The 20,816-nt window shown below is 37.1% G+C and overlaps 1 protein-coding gene across 3 annotated transcripts; it reads left to right on the forward strand.

The window, feature by feature from the left end:
- Positions 1 to 396: 396 nt before the first annotated feature.
- Positions 397 to 19,623, forward strand: ANAPC4 (anaphase promoting complex subunit 4). Of its 3 annotated transcripts, XM_027642998.1 has the most exons (28): positions 397 to 550; positions 1,139 to 1,244; positions 2,318 to 2,450; positions 3,671 to 3,745; positions 3,873 to 3,899; positions 4,003 to 4,047; positions 5,475 to 5,559; positions 5,939 to 6,049; positions 6,627 to 6,710; positions 6,970 to 7,056; positions 7,720 to 7,784; positions 7,878 to 7,920; positions 8,033 to 8,109; positions 8,277 to 8,377; positions 8,455 to 8,506; positions 8,792 to 8,847; positions 9,997 to 10,043; positions 10,959 to 11,015; positions 11,175 to 11,231; positions 11,799 to 11,892; positions 13,531 to 13,628; positions 14,128 to 14,189; positions 14,282 to 14,320; positions 14,407 to 14,508; positions 15,578 to 15,655; positions 16,377 to 16,547; positions 17,732 to 17,855; positions 18,236 to 19,623. In XM_027642998.1, the coding sequence occupies exons 1-28, from the start codon at positions 443 to 445 to the stop codon at positions 18,449 to 18,451; spliced, it is 2,400 nt and encodes a 799-aa protein (XP_027498799.1). In that variant the 5' UTR covers positions 397 to 442; the 3' UTR covers positions 18,452 to 19,623. The 3 variants fall into 3 exon arrangements, with proteins under 3 accessions (XP_027498799.1, XP_027498801.1, XP_027498800.1); XM_027643000.1 differs by lacking the exon at positions 397 to 550 and having other exon boundaries at positions 1,171 to 1,271; XM_027642999.1 differs by lacking the exons at positions 397 to 550; positions 1,139 to 1,244 and adding an exon at positions 1,291 to 1,383.
- The last annotated feature ends 1,193 nt before the right edge of the window (positions 19,624 to 20,816 follow it).

A 20,816-nucleotide genomic window follows, 5' to 3' on the forward strand; every position in this document is an offset into this window, starting at 1 on the left:
TACCACAGCCCTTACTGTGTATTTGTATAACGTAACAATTTTGTGTGTTTAGGATTGGCTATTTGTCTGATTTGGTGGGAATCTGACCTTCAGGGGAGTACTGCTGAGAGGTGAGGTACTGGTGGATGCTGTGGTTTTGTGGTAGGTGTTGGGGGACCTGGGGCAAGGGAGAAAGTGAGGGTAGGTGACAGAAAGGTAAAATTCTTGGGAAACAAAGCTCTGTTAGTTACACTCCTCTCAGAGAAATGGTTTTGGGTTTTTAAAAAATTTTTCTCCAAATGGAAAAGAGGCTAGGAAAAAAAAGGTATTTAGTAAGCTTACTGAGAGGGCGGAGCAGGAGGAGCCTGACCCGCCCCCTGCGCCCGCCCGGGCTCGGCGCCGCCCCCGGAAGCGAGAGCGGCGGGCGGGAAGGACCCGGGGGAGCTCTCGGAGCCCCGCAGCCATGCCCGCCTTCAGGCAGGTGGGCGAGAAGCAGCTGCCTCAGGAGGTCGTGTTCATGTGCTGGTCCCCCAAAAGGGACCTCATCGCCCTGGCCAACCGGGCGGGGGAGGTGAGTGCGGGGCCCGAGGGAACAGCGGCTGCCGCCGGAAGGAGGGCCCTGCCTCTCCCTGCAGGCCAGATACCTGTGCTGCTGCTTGTGGCATCATTCCTGTAAGCCTGGCCAAGCATTTAGGAACAGCAGGGGTCTTTTTAAATCCAGCTGCTAAATTCTTAGTGCCCCTTCCCTTTTTACAGTCTAATTTCCAAACAAATGCACTCGTGATGCGCTCCTTGCCTGCATTTGTGGGATTTTAAAGCGCGTGAAATTTCGTTTTTAAATCTATGGTCAAGTATTTTTTTTCTGCATGTGGTCGTGCATGAAGACAAGACTGTTGTGCTTTCGGGCTGTCTGCTGGAGAGGCAGTTGTTACTGGCTTCTATCCTTGTTCAAGGCTCAGCTTATTTCTCTGTAGTGCTGTAAACAGTGGGCTGCCTTCTAAAAGAACATAGTGAATCATCTGCTAGAGGAGTAGGTGGTATTTGAAACACGAGTTATTAAAAACTGGTTAAAAAAGTGCATCTTGAAGTGAATTACAGAGTGGTGTTAATGGGGGAATGTGGTTTAAGTTTGTCTTCAGTGTATTTATTTGCTTGGTAGGTTTTACTTCATCGGCTTGCAAACTTTCAACGAGTGTGGAGTTTGCCTCCAAATGAAAATACAGGAAAAGAAGTGACCGCTCTTGCTTGGAGACCAGATGGCAAAAGTAATGTCAAGTATACAAGGTGACATGGTACAATAAAAATCCCACGGGAAATCATGAATGTCGTGGTGATGATAGCTTTTATCTATGAAGGAGATTTTCAAGTTAACTGTGTTTGAAGAGGAGGATGGCTTAATTTTATGTAGGTTCATTCACAGTAATAGAGAGATTAACACTTTTGAATGCAGCTGCAAGAAAGATTTGCAAGACAGATTTACATCTAAAATACTGCTTTTCAGGGTATAGCAAAACTTCAACCTCCTAACTAAGCAGAATATTTTTGTATGAACTGCAAAGTTTATTGGAAGAGAAAGAAGCTGGCTGTCTAATCAGGATTGATTGAAGAGCTCAGTTTATTTGGCAGAGGCAAAACTTCAGAGGCAAAAATTGCTCTCGTAATAGACCAGAGAAAGAAACACCTTTATCAACAGAAATAATGTTGAAATTAGTATCTTAATAGACTTGTGCTGGAAATTAGTTAATTTTTGATTCATTCGAGGTGGGAGAATGAGAACAATCTTCTTTCATGATGTGGACAAAAACTACCTACATTGTTTTCTGATGGCATCTGAGGAGTTTAAGAAACTTCTTTTTAGGCTGGTTACCTGTGATTACAAGGAAATAAGTACAGAAACCTGTGCTTGCCATATGCTGTTAGGGGTGAAGACAGTTAGGAAGAAAGTGATGCAAAAGTTGCTCAGTAAGTCCTAACTTCTGTTGTGATAAAACCCAAACCTTTCTGATGGACAATCTTTATGTATAATATTGGCCTCAAATTTGCAAGATTGGAAGCCTCTACTTTATCGGAACTGTAGTTAGAAGTGTTATAAGCATGTTCAGTTTAACATCCAGGTAAATAATTATGAAATCAGGCCTTTGCCTTAAATTTACCACCTAAAACATGACAGGAGTTCAAACTTTAATAAGTAGGTTTCAAATGAGAGTTTGAAAGGACTGTAAACAGACCAAGAAAACTGTCCAGTAATTGGCTTTGAAAGCACATTGTTTTCTAGGTCAGTGTAAAATACAGAGTTTTGCACATTGGTTATTTATACATTGTATTTTTCTTCCTCTAGTTTTGGCTTTTGGCCTTGCTGATACCAAGCGGATTATTCTGTGTGATGTAGAAAAACCTGAAAGCTTGCACTCCTTCTCTGTGGAGTTGTCTATTACATACATGCATTGGATGGAAGTAACTGAGGAAAGCAGGTGAGTCTGAAAAACTCTAGAAGTAAATTACAGGCTATGTAGTGCCCACCTTATTAATAATTTATACTAAGTGTGTTGGAAGCAGTTATATAAAATAGTACAAAATTCCATAGCTGTTGCATTTTTTCACCACTCGGCTAAAATTTTCCTGTTTTTTTTTTATTTTTTTAGGATAGACACTTTCCATATGCTTATTTTTAGTGCTGATACCTTAATCTTATGGTTCTTCATGCTGAAATGTAATGTGTAACATAATCTTGAGAGCTGCTTCATCTAGTGGTAGTTTGTACAGCCTGACTTCTGATACAGTTTACGTCAATACCAATGAATTCATTTAACTAATTGTAGTAATGTTATGTTCCTCTATTTTGTTAGAATAATTATATTGAAATATTTCTTCACCTGTGTTTTCAAGATCTTTAGTTTGATGTTTACGTCTTTCATGGTGTGTCTTTGGTGTTACATCCAATCCCATTGGCAATTCTGTTGTTCAGGAAGTCAGATTGTCACTAGTGACCATGAGCTCTGTGGGATTAAACAATTCTCAGCAGCACTTGTGAGCTGGAGGACATCATGATCCCTACTTCTGTGGTCTTACAGAAACCTCTGATGTGCACCTTATTGCAGTGCAAGAAATTAATTAAATAAAACATTTATTTAAAAGAGGGAGGTGTTGTAAGCCTGACTTGGGGATTTTCCCCCCTACCTCCAGAAAACACCAATCTTAAAATAGCATGCAAATAACTGCATCTTAAATCACTCTAACATTCTTCTCTTGATGGGGATAGGCTTAGCTCTTTGTGGGGAGGTCTCATCCTTCTGGCATGGCTACAGTGTGATATTAAGTATTGTATGTTAATGTTCTTATCACCACAATGTGCCTTTAGCAGTTTTGAGGTGTGGGTAGATTGTACTGCAGAGTTTAAACAGAAATCTTCTGTCAGTAACTGCATTAGAGATGATGAAGGATTTTGGTGGCAAACCTCCAAGACAGCAGACACAAAGTTTTTTCAGTGAAAATAATAAAAAAATTTTTGAGTTCTTTTATTAATTCGATCACTTGTTAAATTATTAAAAGTCCCATAAGGGATTACCCACTGATATTTGTAGCTCTGATATACATGATTTATTGAGTATATGCTCTAACTTTGAAGTTAAAAAGAAAGCCTCTTCTCATTTTTACAGCTTGGGTAGTAAAGACAGTGTTGCTTCTTTTTCAGTGTTCTCACTTCCTTTTACAATGCTGAGGATGAATCAAACCTTCTTTTACCTAAATTACCAGCCCTACCAAAAAAGTAAGTGTTACACTAGTAAGCTTGAGAAGATGCTATTTGCCATTTGTTATCGTTGTTTCAGTTCTTCATCTTTAGTGCTCTACAGATGTCCAAACATTGTTATTGATGGTAATTATTTTGTTTTCAGTTACAGTACCACTGCAAAAATTTTCAGGTAAGAAACTGTCATTTTATAGCTCTCTATTTTCTTGTTTTGTTTTGTTTTCTGGTATTGAGACAAGCTACATAAGCCCTAATTACGTGGTTTGTATTTTCAGTGAGGAAAAGTCAGATGAGATTATGAAGCTTCTGGGTGATGTCAGGTAAAATCCATCTGTGCATTGTTGTTGGTTGAGGGGTTTTTTTGTTTGTTTCTTTGGGTTTTCAAAAGTATAAAATAAGCGCATTTACTTTGAAGTTATTAATAATTGTTTTTAAGGGTCCTGGAGAAATTATATGGAATGTCTTTTTTTTTCATGTACAAAGATGAAGTTCAAAGAATATGTTAAAAAAGAAGTCTCCCCTCAGTTTAGAGAGATTATAAGGCACTTGATCAGCAACTGCTGTTGGTGCCATATCTTCTTTTTCTTAGAAGATTCCCTGACATGCATTTGAAGGCTATTTTATGTTACTGAAGCTGGTCTTGGAGACATTTGTGGATGCTTGTTATAGACAGGGAATTCCTGGGGGTTTATATGAGTGTGATAAAGCTAAACTTAACATTAGCTCTGAAATCAGCTGTATTAGTGTTGCTTTACAATAAACATCTGTTATTAGGACACACACCAGGAGCAGCTGGAGGAAGTGTAGTTTAGCAGACTGAGACTGGCTTTGTGCAGTGACTGTGGTGCTGTTTTGAGGAGGGCACTTAATGTCTGTGCCTTGTTTTCCAGTGGCTTTTGCTGTTCCTTACAGTCTTACCACTGAGACTCATCCTCCTTAAATCAAAATTTACATCTCTGTCTATCATGAGTTTTTCTTTTTTAAGACTTGATGCCTCTTCTTACGGTAGAATTTCCTTGCTTGAGAGAGAGATGTGGCTGTCTGTGGTGTAGGAGCTTTGTGGATTCTGTGCTCCCTTCATACATTTAATTAATCAAACCAAACGTTTTTCAGATACTGTGATTGCCAAGTTCTGTCTTCAGACAGAATGTTTCTTGAAACATTCTGCTTCAACATATTTAGGTGTGTAAGAGGCAGAAATTGCAGTTAATTTTCTGGTATTTCTGGGTTTCTGTTTCTGATGCTGTTACTTCTGTGGCTGTTATTGCTGCTGCATTCATTTCAAATGCTTATTTCCTTTGAGGTTTTGTTGAGGAGCCACTGAGTGACTGTGGCCAACTTACTCTGCCTGTAGTTAGGATAAACTCAAAATAGCTTTGTAAGAGTTCTTTGTAACCTGTATTGGTAGGTGGACTGTAGCTTGTTACTTTTTTCTTCTGGAAGGTATAAAGTTAGTGAAAAAGGACTCTGTGACTAAATTGTGCTATTTTTCCCTATTCTCTCACTTAATGCCGTAATTGATACTCTTACTGTAAAAGTTAGAAGGCAGGTTTTATCAATAAAATCCAAGCTAATTTTTTGTTTGCTTTAGATTTCTTGGATCATAGACAGTAGCACAGTGTTTCCTTTTGTGCAGTGATTTGTTAGAGGAACATTTATTAAAGGGCTGGTATATAAGTGTTAAGAACTACATCTGCATGCATTTGAATTTCAGTATGCTTATCAACACACTGTTCTATTTTAATAGGCTTAATGCTCTTGTCCTTGGTGGCAGCTCAGGATTTATTGAGATTTATGCATATGGAATGTTCAAGATTGCTACAGTAAATGGGGTATGTTCCATTCCTTTCCATATTTTTTCTTCATAAAATACCAAACTTCAGCTAAATTGAGTGGAAATATACATATGTGTGCTTATGCACAAGTGAGAGTGGGTTACTGAATTTTAAAGAAACTAGTTAATTGGGTTATTGGTTATTGATGAAAAGACATTTTAACTGAAAAATTTAACATCTTGTTTCACATGAAGCAAAGTTCAGTGTTAATTCACAATAAAAAGAGCAGTTTTGTTCCTGAGTAGTAGCTGAGAATTACCCTTTGTCTTTATATGTTGTTGACTGCAATCATCTTTGTACGTCAGTGTGTTAGAGCAGTAAGTGCATCTTAGAGGAAATACAGTATTTTATTAACTTTTAAACTGGAATCCCTCAGGTGGCAGGTTCTTGTCGTGGACTGTGTTTGTCTAGTGATTTGAAATCACTGTCAGTTATTACAGAGATACGAGACTCTTCAGACAGTGAAGCAGAGATAACATATTTCCAGGCAAGTAAAGTAATCTTAAAATGTTCTTTAAAAATAAAACTGCTTTTTAAATTGTGTTCGGGTAGCTTTATTGCTTTTCCATTGTTTGCAAAAAACCCCGCAAAGTATTATTTTGAGCTTTTCTGAAATTTATCCCAGTTTAGCTTTTAGATTTATGATGTTAACATGGTTTCACTCATAAGAGTGACGGTGATGATCTGAGGCATTATTTAAAATCCTACTCTTAAAATAACATTAATTTATTCAATTACAGTTAGTTATTCAAATTTTCTTCATTCAACACACAAAGGCATAACAGCAATGCTTTTCATTATCCCATCTATCTAGAACAGTCATCCTTAAAACTATTCTGTTAGAACTCCAGAATGAGAAACCTTATCAGGAGTTTTTATAGATGAATTAAAAATATTTATTGCTTCTTTGAATTACATCTCTTTTCCTCTTAAAATCAACTTAAAGGGAATGAAAGCTGACAGTTTTTCGGTGGGTCCTTTCAATCTGTTTTTTAATTTCTGTAATCTAGAATTTTTTAAAAGGCAAATCATCTGTTAACTGTTGCTTGTTTCATTTGTTATAGTTGGACACTAGTCTATTATCAAGTTACTTACCTGAGGTAACTCGAATGGCCCGGAAGTTTACTCACATTTCAACTCTGTTACAGGTACAGTCATGTTACTCTGTCCTTTTAATATCATAGTTCTTACAGGCTTCGATATTCTTAATGCAAGTAAAATCAAATGTTTTCTAGTAGGATGCTTAAGTTGGTTTTAAGTAAATGTAAAGCTCTAACTTGGAATTTGATAATAAATTTTACATAAGATCTACAGTATCTCTTCCCTTTGTATTGTAGCATTCAGTTATTGAGTGTGATGATTGAGGGGAGAAAGGAAATAATACTAATGTCTCTTTCTGTATTACAGTATATAAAGTTGTCATTGACGTGCATGTGTGAAGCATGGGAAGAAATACTGATGCAGATGGACTCACGGCTCACAAAGTTTGTACAGGTACTGTGGGATTAACCATTCTTTTGGAAAAACTTTTGAAGTAATTCTGTTTTCCATGTTAATGTAATGCATATCTTAATGTTTAAGCATGATCTCTCCAGCTGACAGTCTCTAAGTTCAGAGACAACCTGGAAGCTGTTGTGTGTCAGGTGCTCTGATGCTGAAGATGCATGAGTACAATCAAACATGATTGTATTGTGATACTTCTTTGTTTTATTTATTCTGAGATATTAAAAAGTGAGGCTTTCAACTTGCCCGGCTGTTATCAGTTGGTTTCTGTTTAAGGTTGTGCTCTTTGTACTTTATTCATTGTTAAACTGATTACTGATTAGTTCAGTGGAGCTTGTATAATATCCATGATTAAGATGGTCTTAGATTTACTTAAATTTTGTATTCATTGCCCATGGCAAGAAGTTAATTGAATAATATGATTTATTTTTTTAAAATAGATTTTTGGTGCTGATAAACTGCTTAGAATTTTTATCGGGTAATACAATTGAAAAAGCTTAAAATACTATAAAATTTTCAGTGCTCAGCAGTCTGATTTCAACATTCAAGGATATGGGTGGGTTCTCTGATATACTTCAGTCGAAGTGTTTGTGAGATAATTTGGTAACCTGGATTTAATCTCTTCACCAATCTTTCAATCATTTTAACTGACAGGAAAAGAATACAACCACTTCTGTTCAGGATGAGTTTATGCAGCTGTTGTTATGGGGCAAAGCAAGGTAGTTACTGTTGTTTTATCTGAGTATGCATTTGCACTTGATGTAGAAACACAAAGTAAATGCATATTTGGTTCTCTTCCCCACCTTCTTCAGTCTGGAACTTCAGGCGTTACTAATGAACCAGCTGACAGTAAAGGTATGTTAATACTTTTTAAAACATACTAAAACAATCTCTTTCAATGTATTTTAATCTTTCTTCTGGTAAGTTAACAAAAAATTATTGTATGCTTGTATTTTTTTGTTAACAGGGTTTAAAAAAACTTGGTCAGTCCATAGAGTCTTCCTATTCCAGTATACAGAAGTTAGTCATAAGTCATTTGCAGAGGTAAGTCACAGAATGTTGAATGAATCATAGATTAAATGGCATATTATATATGCACTTTGCACAGTAAATGATAAAGCATTATCCTGCTATTATCATTAGCACACAGCAAAGTCGTGAATTTCCAAAGGATGACTAAAAGATTATACTTCTTTCCTCTTCTCTCCTAGTGGCTCTGAGGCTCTGTTATACCACTTGAGTGAATTGAAAGGAATGGCTTTATGGAAACAAAAATACGAGTCTTTGGGATTAGATGCATCTGGAATTGAAGGTGCAGTAGTGTCTGCTACTTACCTGATCAGATTTCACTTTTGAAAGCTTAATAATAATGGCTAGCTTCTTTTGCAGAGGCTATTACTGCTGTTGGTTCTTTCATCCTGAAGGCAAATGAGCTACTTCAGTAAGTATAAAGTCTGGAGAGATTAGAAAACATTCCTATGAGTTTTGTATTGAAGGGGCTGCATGTGGCTGGGAATAGAGGAGGTTGAAAGAACGAGGCTCCTCTGTTGGTGGTGGGCTTTGATCTTATCTCACTGCAGGAATAGTCTTACTTGAAAGGTTGCACTGGGCGTTTTTAAAAAAACTGATAGTGCTTGTAGGCCTTTCTGTAGTAAAGATGGGACTTAAGCCTGGAGCAGCTTGTGACATTTAGGTCTTGTAATTTCTTTTGTTGTTTCTTGCTCAGAGTTATCGACAGTAGTATGAAAAACTTCAAGGCATTTTTTCGGTGGCTGTATGTTGGTAAGCTTGATGGCGTAGTAATCACCCAGTGTCTGTTTTATACTGTAAGCATCGAAATGTTGGCAGGTAATCGGACCAGTCTTAGTTATAACCATCTATTTATTTCTATCATAGGAAATTTCTGGACATCTGAAAGTATACAGTTGATGAGACGAGTAATTATACTATTAAACACATAAATCATAAACTTGATAGTTCTTGGTTGAACTTATTGTGTGGAGTGGGTATTGTACATACTTGACCTGCAGTGTTGCTCCAAACTGTTTTCTGCTTCATGAGCAATTTGCTGGTCTCAACTTGGCGAAAATAAAGGACTTTATTTAGTTTACACCAAATCTGAAGTATAGTCTAATTCTCCTTTACTCTGTTAATTGCTCTTTTTTCCTGTGACAGCCTGGGTAGCTGTAAGGTTCTACACAGAAGTAAACAATCTCTGAATGTCTAGATGCACTTGGTAGCCACCTTCAATTGTGTCTGAGTAGCTGCAGAGAAAATGTTAGAAGGAAGTGCAGAATGCTGTATTTTAGCCTGCTTGTTTTTCTGAAGTGATTATGAATAAGTTTGTAACTTTACTGACTACTTTACAGAACCTAAGTGGTCTTACCAGATACTGTAAAAGCACCAGAAATGCATTGTTAGCAGTTACTAGCAGGAATATAGTAATTCTAATTTTAAAAATTGCAGAAAGCAGAACTATCAGAGTTTTGTGTTATGTTCGCTGTTATTTGCTTGTTTTGAAACTAAACAGAGAATTTTATCCAAGCCTTGCTGATTTAAAATTACTTCTGTGTAGTTCTCTTCAAATGCATGATTCTGGGCATGACAGTATTCATGTATTTTATATATACCCATTTTACTACTCTTAGTAGATACATGAATAAATTCTTATGAACTCTTTTTATAATAATTTCATCTCAGGGTAGAATGCAGTTGGAAAAGATTAAAGATAAAAATTCTACAAGATTTGTATTGTAAACTAGTGGGACTAGTGAGGCTTAATTTCAGTCTCAATTTGTAATTCTTCATTCCAGACTCTTGCTTCTGATGAATTAATCTATTTTAATGGCAATCTCTTGTTACATAGACATGAGAAATTAAGAATATTAGGAAAACAGTATTAATACAATAAGAATATAATTTTTCCCTCAGCGATGTTGAGGATGTCAGAAGATCATGTCCTTCCAGAGCTGAACAAGGTAGGAGTAACATTTTCTGATAAATGCTGATGTAGTCTCTGTATTCTGCTCAACTGGAAAGCAGAATTAAAGGTTTGGTTTTGTTCTATTCCAAAACTTAAAAAGGTAGTGTCTGTGTTATTTTTTTGAGAAAGTTGATGCCTTTAGATTCACACTAATACGCTGTCCTGCATGAATTGTTTTTTCTGTTTTCTTTGTTAATACTGCTGTTTTTAGTGCACTGTATGTGAATGCAAGGCCTCTGTGTATAGCAGCTATTTGTATGCCCTAAATGACTAAATTGACCAGAATGGGGTTTTAACATCTTTACCAGTGCCCTGGTAGAGGAGATGGAATATGCCTGCATTGGATTTGCAGCCACCATCACGGTGCCCTTGCTTGAGGGCAGAGGTGCCTTCCAGAGGGAAATAGATAGGCTGGTGGGGTGGGGACCTCCCACAGTTCAGCAAGTATAAATGCAAGGTTCTGTCCTGGGGAGGGGTAACCCCCTGCTATTGCTCAGCTGGGCCTCAGCTGGCTGGGAAGATGTCAGCTCTGCTGAGATGATCTGTGAATGTCAGAGGGTATAAGCTGGGTGTGAGCCAGCGGTGTGCCCTGGCAGCAAAGGTGGCCGGGGGTAACAAGGGCTGTACTAACAAGAGCATGGCCAGGAGGTCAAGGGAAGTAGTTACTGTCCTTATTTATTTAGCACTTGTCCAATTGCTCCAGCTTGGGGCCCTCCTGTACAAAACTGACTGGGCTGAGTTCAGCAGTGGGCTCCCAGGCAGGTTGGAGGCTGGAGCACTTGCCCTGTGAGAACAGGCTGAGGGAACTGTGTTTGTGCAGCCTATAGAACATGTGTTCTGTTTTCATGGAAGTGTATTTTTTACCCTTTACTTTTCTCACTGTTTTTGGGTTTGGTTTTTTTCCTTTTAGATGACTCAAAAAGATATCACATTTGTTGCCGATTTTCTTACTGAACACTTCAATGAGGTAAGTGATGCTGGTTTTCAAAGTACAGCATCTGACTGTATTTTTGTTGCCAAGAACTGATTGAAAAATCTTATAAAAAATAATTCAATCATCTTTTTGTTCACTACTTCTTATTAACTTTGTGTTTAAATAATAGGTTTGTTTGCATTATTTTTTCAGGCACCAGAACTTTACAATCGTAAAGGAAAATATTTCAATGTGGAGAGAGTTGGCCAGGTAAAGAGCTAAGGAATAGATGCAAAAAGAATAAATGAGAAAATTCTTAGATGGAGAAGCTTTTTAAGCTGTGTCCCCTTTTCTTCCCTAGCCCTTTGGTCTGTGTTGGACATATCAATGATGGTAAAAGAGAACATTTTATTTGCTTCTCCCTATTATTAAGAAAAGTAGTGTTTAAAAACGTGCCTTACAGTTTCACCTTACACATGTTGTGTTTTTAGGAAAACGGCAAAACTTCTTTGCAGCCAGCAGCAGTGAAACTGTAAAAGCCAGCTTCAGTAAAACTGAAATGTGTGTGTTGTCTTTATGGCATTTATCACTGGATTTCAAAACATTTTAAATCAGACTTGATTTAAATTATTTTCATATGGAAATATCACCATGTGATCTTAGGCAGTAGTTGATTTTTCTTACTGTTTCTAGGAGGGGTGGAATATTTAGTTTTAAGACTATGGCATGTTAATTTAGCAGGGAGCGTCTAACACTTGCTGGGGGCAATGTTGGAGGTGAATTCTAATGTTCTTTATTCTTCAATTACAGTCTTAAAAATGTCTGTCTCTTTTCTAGTACTTGAAAGATGAAGATGATGACCTTGTATCACCACCTAATACAGAGGGAAACCAGTGGTTTAACTTCCTTAAAAATAGTACTCATCTGAAAGGTAATCTGCTTTCATAAAAAATAAAAGTGAATCGAAGATATACATAGAATGTAAGAAATTTAGAAGAGTAATCCTTTTTTCATGCTTACAAGTTACTTCTGCAGTGCTAATCATTGGTCTTCATCTGAGTAGAATAAAATAAACAAGCCTTGTTATTTTATGCGGGTTTTAGGTAGTGGCTTATCCAATTTATTACCATTTTCTAGGAAGTGTTGACTTGGAAGGAATCCTAGAAGATGTCTATTTTAGAATATCTTAATTCCAATTCAAGAAAATAATAGTTACGCTTAGGTTGTACCTGGGTGAAGTGTCCAAACTTGTTCGTTTTCACTGGGGTCTGAGATTATTTTGTTTATTAGTGGTGAAAAAGAAGTAAGAAACTAATGAGCTGATGGTGGAAATGATTCTTGTTTGCCTTTAGAAACCATAGACTGTAAAACCTTGACAGCATAAGCTGTGTAATAGGATCTGCCACGGTCGCCTTTTTCTGCCTATTTAATTCAATAAAAAGGGAGGAAATGATAGCTTTTTTTTTTTTGGAAAATAGTATTTGGAAAATGTATTTTTAGATATACTTTAAAAATATGTTTGATGCTTTAGATATGTAGATGACTGGTCATTTCTGTTACTACGCAAGATTTGTGATGGTTTGTAAGTGCTTTTGTTGGTATTAATTTGGCAAGTATTGAGATATTTATAGGATTTTAGGACAAGTAATGCTTCTGTTGTTGACACTTTCTACCCTTCCATGGTGTTTTATATTGCTTTGTTGGTTGATATAGTTTTTTATTATTTTTTCCAGCTAAATACTGGAAAAGAAACAGGCTATAAATAAGTAAGGAGTTATATCTCAAAAGCAAAATGTCTTCTTACAGAGTAGTTCATTTCATAAGAAGGAATCAGTCCTATAGAAACCAAATCATAGCTACTACAAAAAGTATGGAAATTGTTTTGCTTTTACAAGATATTTTATGACAACTGCTTTATAGCTCTTGGGTAAATGCTGTTCTATCTTTGCAGTTTTGAATGAGCTGCGAGGAAAAGTGGAAGGGGCAGGCAGACCTTCATTTCTCAGTTGTTTGTCTAGTTTCATATTGTAATCCAGTGAGTTACTTGAGTTAAAATTTATAATCAGGGAGTAATTTAGGCTATCATCTAATTCAACCAAAGCAGGGCTAATTTTGAAGAGAAACTGTGTTATTCAAGGTTTGTGCAGTCAAGTCCTGTATGTCTGCAAGGATAGAGACCCCACCTTCTCTAGGCACCCTGCTCCATGCTTAGACTAACCATCCTTGTGAAAACTTTTTTCCTTATATCTGACTGGAATTTTCCTTGCTGGGGCTTATGACCTTATATTTTCTTCTTTCCCTGTGTGCAGCTTTGAAAATCATTTCTTCTGCAGCTTATCATTGAGGCAGCTGAAGAGACCAATCTGTGGTTCCGTCTTAGCAATTGCATCTCTAGGCTGAACAAACCCAGCCCCCTCAGCTGCTTCTTGTAAAGTTTGTGCTCTAGCCCTGTGACCATCTTACTGACTCTTCACTGGACTTACTTCAGTTTGTAACTTTAATAATGGTGTAATATGTTTTTATAGAGGTACAAGTATTTTTTAAATTAACTTTCTTTATTTGTTTACAGAAAGCCCACTTCTGTTTCCCTACTATCCTGAGAAATCACTGCATTTTGTCAAGAGGCAAATGGAAGGGATCATTGATCAGTGTTTACAAAAGCCAGCAGTAAGTTCAGTTTTTATAAATGGTAACCTTTTTTTAGGGATAGTGGTCAACTGAAGGTAGTAGTTACACTTAGCAAGGCCTGATGCTTTAATCTTTGAGTGCCTACAACTTGGACGTAGTCTAACTTCACTGCTGGCATGTCTCAAGCCTTTCACTGGGGAGAGCACAGCAGGGGATTTCTTGTTTCACATCTTCTGTTCCCACATTATTGGGATCTGGTTTTAATCTTAATTATCTTGGTGTATGTGCTGTGTACCAAGTAACGATGTTAGTTGGCAATACATTAGTCTAATATTATGAAGAAATGTGAAACAAGTGTATAAAGTGACAGTATTGTTTGCATTAGGAATGTTTATTCCAGCATAATATTGGTGGATTTCTCTTTCAGGTGTACTCAGGGGTTTTTGGTTAGTTGGTTGAGGGTTTTTTTGTCTTAAAAACCTCTATAATTTTGAATAACTGCCTGTATTTTATGGCCTATTTTTCTTATATTTGTTAGGATGTAATTGGAAGGTCAGTGCGTCAAGCAGTCTGCTTGTCTCTCTACAAAATTTCACAAAGGTATTTCTGTACTAAAAGAGACTAAAGATATGTGCAATTAAAGCTCATGCATGAGTAGCATTTTGTAAACTGTTTTGGTTTTTCCTTTTCAGTGAAGATTCCACACCTCAATTATTTAAACTACCATTTCTGTAAGTATGCTGCTATTCCTCATTCTGTGTAGTTTACCAGTTATTAGAACTTAATTTAAATTTTCATTTCTTCCCCTTCATTGCAGGTGGAATGACAAAACATCCAATATACATTATGTCCTCTTCACCATACTAGAAAATTCTATTTCTAAAATACACATTTTGAGGAGACATACTGACACTTCCAGGTAAGACAAAAAGAGGGGAAAAGTGGCTTGTGAGCTTTGGCACATGTGTACAGAGACAGTTACAATTTGGATCTCTTTAAAAAGATGGAATGAGTGGCATGAATACAGTCTTTCTTTTATACTAGAGAAAATGAAGAGTACATTAGGAAGTGCTGCAGGAATTTGTGTTGTGCTAAACTCAGAAAATCTAATCACAAGACCCAAGATGGTTCTAGGCTAAGGAAAAATATCAGACTTGCTTAGTTTTTCTCTGCACAGAGTTACTTTTATCTGCAAACTTCCGAAAAATTGTGGATAATCCTACTTCCAGTGTTGCTTTGCCTTTGATTAACCCCTTGCAGCCTGCAGTTTAATACTTTTAGGAAAAATGGATGCATCAAATAGAATTTATCTCTTTGGAGTGTAGATTTGTGTACCTTCAGGAGTTTCTGTGTCCACAATGCAGTTTGTCACTGCCTAGTTGTACTGATACAACTGTTTAAGCTGCATTCTGTCAGTGGGATGGCTGAAACGAGCTGGGTTTAAAAAACAAGAAAAACTACTCCTCTTTGTAAAATACTCATTTTTATAATCTGTGTCATTTAATTTGAGGACACAATAAACTGTGATGAGGTAGGAATTTTTAAAGTAGTTTTACTACTAGGGAAAGCACATATTGAAACTATCTTTTGTGTTCCCAGTTGAGAGCTGCTGATGACAAAATTACTGCCCGGTGGTGTGACTTATATGTCCTCTCTCATTGATACCTAAAACAATCCAAACTCTTTTTCTGTAGAGTAACAAGTAACTTAACAAACCTGAGACTAGGATAATTGAACCAGGAGTTCAACAAAGAAGAACTGTATCCCATAAGCCAGATGCAGTTTTCCATTTGACTCCATTAGTCATGTTTTCCTGAGGAGCAGAAGAATTTAAAGGTTCCCAACCACCAGTTATGTCATTTTGGCATGTAGCCATGTATTGTGCTAAGCTTAGATAGGCTTACATCATTTTGTACCACAGTTACAGATTTTGGATTCTCCATGAATGGAAAAGAATTAGTCACCAAGATAATTAACTGTTGTTCTAGGTCTGTCAGTAACGGGATTCTTGCAGTAGAGTTTGGAAACATCTTGAACAACAGTATAAATGAGAGCTCAGACTCCAGGTCAGTATATTTGATTTTTCTTCCAGAATTGCAGATTGCTGAATTAAAGATCATGTTTTCTGCTATTTATTTTGCATTAAATTAACGTCTAAGTTAATGCACCTGGGTGAGTCAAATTGTAAGAAATGGCACAGGTGCATGAAGCTGCAGGGTTGTGGGAGTCTTATTTTGCACTTCATCTCAAGGTCAAGTAAATTTTAGTTTTGCAGTTGAAAACTAGAGCTTTAGCACATGTGCAAAAGCTAGCTGGAAATATCTATTGCTTTTATCTGTGATATTCTTGAAGTAAGATAAGAATTGATATGCCTGAATGTAGCCATCTTAGAAGGCATATGGCAGACTAAGTTCGTCCTTATCATGTCGAAAGGCTAGATGTGATTGCCCTCAGTACCTTCAATTGTGTTTCTAAATTTTCTTTGGTGTTTATATTTACTGTTTTTCACATTTCATCTGAAATGTGAAGATTACTAGTAAGTTTTTTTTTGTGAGTTGCTTTTTTTTTTTTTACCTTCAGAATCATTTTTCCTGCATGATGCAGGAGTCTACCACAGTTATGGCTTTCAGTGCACACAACTGCACAGCTGCACAACTGACCTTTTTTACAGCAAAGCTCACTGTTAACTACTGAATACTTTTTAACATAAATGCTGTTCAACCTTAAAATATGTTAGTTCTGTATTCCCTTTTATTCCTTGATGCTTTCTAAATTATTTTCCTGTAGATGCTACAGTTGTTTGGATGCTCACTTTTATGATGATGAAACCGTAACTGTAGTTCTGAAAGAAAATGTGGAACAAGAGGGAAAGGAGAGAATCTTGGCTCAGCTACCCTTATCCTCAGTATACACAGATGAGGACCAAGATAGGAAATTCATCTGGGATTCTACGGAAAGGTACTGAAAAACTTAGAGCAAATCTGAAAATGCAGAACTGAAAAGCAAATTAAGAAAATGTTCTAATTGTGTACAGTTACTCATGCTTTGTGTGTGTGTAAATATTGTAAAGACATACTCTTTTTGTACCAGGGAGAGTAGGATGGCGAGATGGAAGCTTCCTAAACTGTTTTGTGGGTTTTGGGGACTGTTTTTGCTTTTTTGAGACTGATACTACCCATGTACTTAGCTGTCATGAAATGCAAGAATCAACTGAAGGCACCATGTAGAATCAGAAATCGTCCTTTCTTTAAAAGATGCTAACTTTGCTGGTCAGGATACTTCAATTTAGGGTGTTTTTGGCATATTTGCTCAAATACTTCTGTCTTGTAATAAGGATACACAGGTATTTCTTCATCTTTCCCCTTGTAGTCACCCTTAGAAACACTGTCAGCTTACCCTTGAAACATCAGAATTGGTACCTCTCTCTGCATTGTCACAGGGAGAAGAGAGCACCTGGAGAAGTGAACACACACACACACAAAGACCAATGTAGTTCAAGTAGTAAATCCAGTCTCTTAGTTGCTGTGTCTCCCTTGCTTTTACTTTTTTCTTCGTATTTTTCTCTGGTGATTTGCTTAAGATGCATTTCTGCCTCAAAATAAAGAACCATACTGACCTGTTAATATTTTTTTTAAGCCACAAAGATAGTGTGTATTAAAGAATGAACAGAAAACATTAAGAGCAAGTTCAAACTAATCCTGGCTGCTGTAATAGGCAGAGTTTATCTTCATAGAGTCCCTGTGAGTGGGGGTGAACTGTAGTGATGCATCTTTGAAAGGCCATGGAGGCCCAACTTCTGTGTCAGGAGAGGCATCCAGGACTGTGTTCAGAAACAACTCTTCTTGGAGAGGAGAGGTTTTACAGAAAACCACCCTCATCCTCCTGCTGTAGCTGTTTCTTGTGGGAAGGTCAGACTTTACACTTCTCACCTTCTGGTAATGTGTTTATCTCACTTGAACATGCTGTGTCTCCACAGTTGGGTCCCCTATCTAGAGTATCTTTAGAAGCATTATGGTGGTTTCAAATGCTCATCTTGTTGCATATGACATGATGAAACTTAGACATAAGAAACTGGAGGTTTTTCTTTGAACTGCAGTTGTTTCTTATGTGCTGGGTTTGGTTTCTTTCCTTGCTATGTACAGGCTGGATGACCGGAGTGGTGAGATACCCACATGTACTGTCTTCTTGGAGAATCAGTGGAGAGTGCTGGAGAATATGAAAGCTCAGTATGTTTCTGTAAATGGCATTAGAAAAGTGTCTTGTGTGGTAAGTGCAGTATCCTTGAACAAGCCTGTAAACTATTAAAGAATATGTACTATGACTGAAGAGAGTGGTAATTTAAGAGTTATCAAAACTTTTATTTATTTTTTTTTTAAACTAATAGATTGTTTTCTCATGATCTGCTGTAAGTGTGTCAGGATACAGTCATACTTGTCTCATAGAACAACATGGAAAAGCTTTAACAGAAGTTAATAAATCTGCTTGCTTTACATTTCAGCCTGTAGAGCAATAAAAAGTTGCTAATTCCCTAGGTACCTCCATTTCAAAGATAAAGGCTATTTTCAAAGCTATTGGCTGACAATTAAGATAGTATTGGTGCTTTTACTTATTTATTTATTAACAGAAACTTCTTAATGTCTCTGTAGCTAAGTTCAAATCTCCGCCACGTGAGGGTGTTTGAGATGGATGTAGAGGATGATGGGGAAGTTGAGGAAGAAGAAGAAGAAGAAACAACTCAGATTGCAACTGGGGAACCCGATGAGCTAAATCAGCCTGCAGAAAACCAGGACAATATGTGTGGTGCTTCTGCTGAAGAACTGCCTGATGAAACTGAAGAACACGAAACCGGTCTGGATCCTTGACACAGGCTTTGGTAATAATAAGAGGACAAGACTGAACTGTAAATATTTTTTTAATGGCACAAAGAAATTGTGTATTGAAGAATGAACAGAAAATATTAATAACAAGTTCAATCTCATCCTGGCTGCTACGATAGGCAGGGACCTTATTCATACAGTCCCTGTGTTTGGGGGTGAACTGGAGTGATACGTTTGAAAGATCATCTAACTAGTTAGAAAATAATCTAACTGCAGGCTGCTGAGATGATGGATCTTGTATCTCCTGAAGCAGTTGAATCAAGTCAGAATTCTGTGTTGCTTCTCAGCTAAGACTGTGTCGCAGGGAACCTTTATTGACCCTTTTTTTTCTGTCACATGTTTTGGTGTCAGCTAAAATTCTTTGAAAGCTTTTCTATTAGCCGTTTTTGTAGGTGAGGAGAAAAATACCAGCTGATGTTTTTGTAGTTAACCTGTTCAGTCCCAAATACTCTTATAAAATAAACTCATATCAAAAGAACAAAACTTGGGGCCTAATCTTTGCTTCTCAGACTTTGTGTTCTAGTAATGGGTATGGAAGCTTCCTGTAGAACCAAAATCTAAGACTGCAAATCAGCGTAAGACTAGTTAGACAACAAAATTTAGCAGTCATCACTTGAATACTTGGTTTTGAAAGCTCTTTTGGTAACATCAGTCCTCAGTAACAGCATTTCAGTCTATGCAGCTCTTGAGACCTCAGCACAGCACTTGTCTGTGCATGCATGATTTGTCAAATGGTTGCATTTCTCAGCCTGCCTAGTTTCTGTGATTTTTTTTGTGAAAGTCTGTCTTCTCAATTTGGAATTTTTTGTAATGTAAAATTACAATAGAGTATATTTTTTTATTCTGATGTGGCATTGTATATCATGCGCAGCCCCCAGCATAATCATGTTGCTTGCAATTGATATATTACTGTAGGTGTGATGTAGTGCCAAGCAGTAGAAACTAGAAATAGTGTTTAGAAATCTAAAATGTGTTCTTCTTCCCTATTAGCTGTCATTCTTAACTGATTTAAAACTCATCTCTTTGAATGAACAGTGCTGCTAAATGCATGATCTTCCTTCAGAACAGTGAGTGTGCCTTGTGTTTGGGGAGAGGACCAAGTCTTATGCATGTGCTCCATTCTGTACTTTAAAAATAAATAAATCTTTTGAAATCGCTATTTGGCACTGCAAAACTCAATTACTAGACTTATCCTCTTGTTTTGAAAGACACCATTTTAAGTAACTTTTTTAAAGTGGATTTCTGAAGGTTTTGGACTGTTTGGGGGAGACCCTGGTAAACATGCTTTCAGTTTTAAAAGACTCATGTTTTCCCTTTCCTAACAGCCTCCTTGAAAGCTGCTTGCTGTTCAGCATTCTCAGCTAACAGGTGGTAATGGCTGAAGGCACAAAGAAGCTGTAGGACAGGAGGGCCAGAAGTGCCCATTCAGAAGTGCTGTGATTTTCTGTGTAGAGCAATTAACTCTTGATAAAAAATTGCTGCTATAACAGAACCCACTCAACTTAAACCTGGCCTTGTGTTCTTCCAGGAAACTTCTGCTTCTGGTCTAACTTAGAGTTGTTACACAGGAGGGCTTAGAAGTAATTCTTTTCCTGTAGTTTGTGCTAAGTCGTTTTAGTCCATGGGCATATAGAAATCTGATCTGTCCTGCCTATAATAGTTTCTAAGTTTGTGTTAGTAGCGGGTGTGTCCTGTGTCACAGGGACATGTCCTTCGGAAATCTGCCTGAGATTATTCTGTGCATCTTTCTAGTCCAGCCTTGGATAAATTTGAGTCAATGGGAATTTTGTGTCTCACGTGGATAAATACATGTGCATGTTCTGAATTTCACAGTGACACGATACAAAAGCACCAGTTTGAGTCAGTGCTTCGAATGCATTGCTGACTCTTTCTGTCAAACTTTTTTAAATTTTATTTTGCTGACAAATTTCTATAATAATAAATATGTTGGTAATGTGTTTATGCATCCGTTTTCAAAAGGATGATAAGAAGTACTTGATCCAGAAGTGTTGCAGGATTTTGGTGGTGTCCAGGTGGGGATGGTCTCACTTGGCATTTTGATCTCTTCATCATCTCTTTTTTTATGCTAACTGAAAGCTCACCCTTTTTCTCCGGGGAGTTGTGGACAATTTTGTAGTCAAAAAAACTTGTACTCTCAGCAAGCATGCACCCAGTCCACTCTGTAATACAAGTCTTTAGGTCTCTAAGAAATATTTACTGCTGCCTCTTCTTTAATGTCTACCTGTTTTGTATTTGGTGTTGCTATTTTTTTTTTTAAAGATCTTGGGCCACTTTTCTTTTATTTTCTGCTCTTTACCTTGCGTAGTGCCTTTTCCAGACCTTTTATCCA

This window comes from Corapipo altera, unplaced genomic scaffold, assembly GCF_003945725.1.
Source record: "Corapipo altera isolate COAL_440 unplaced genomic scaffold, ASM394572v1 22, whole genome shotgun sequence".
Taxonomy (NCBI): Eukaryota; Metazoa; Chordata; class Aves; order Passeriformes; family Pipridae; genus Corapipo; species Corapipo altera.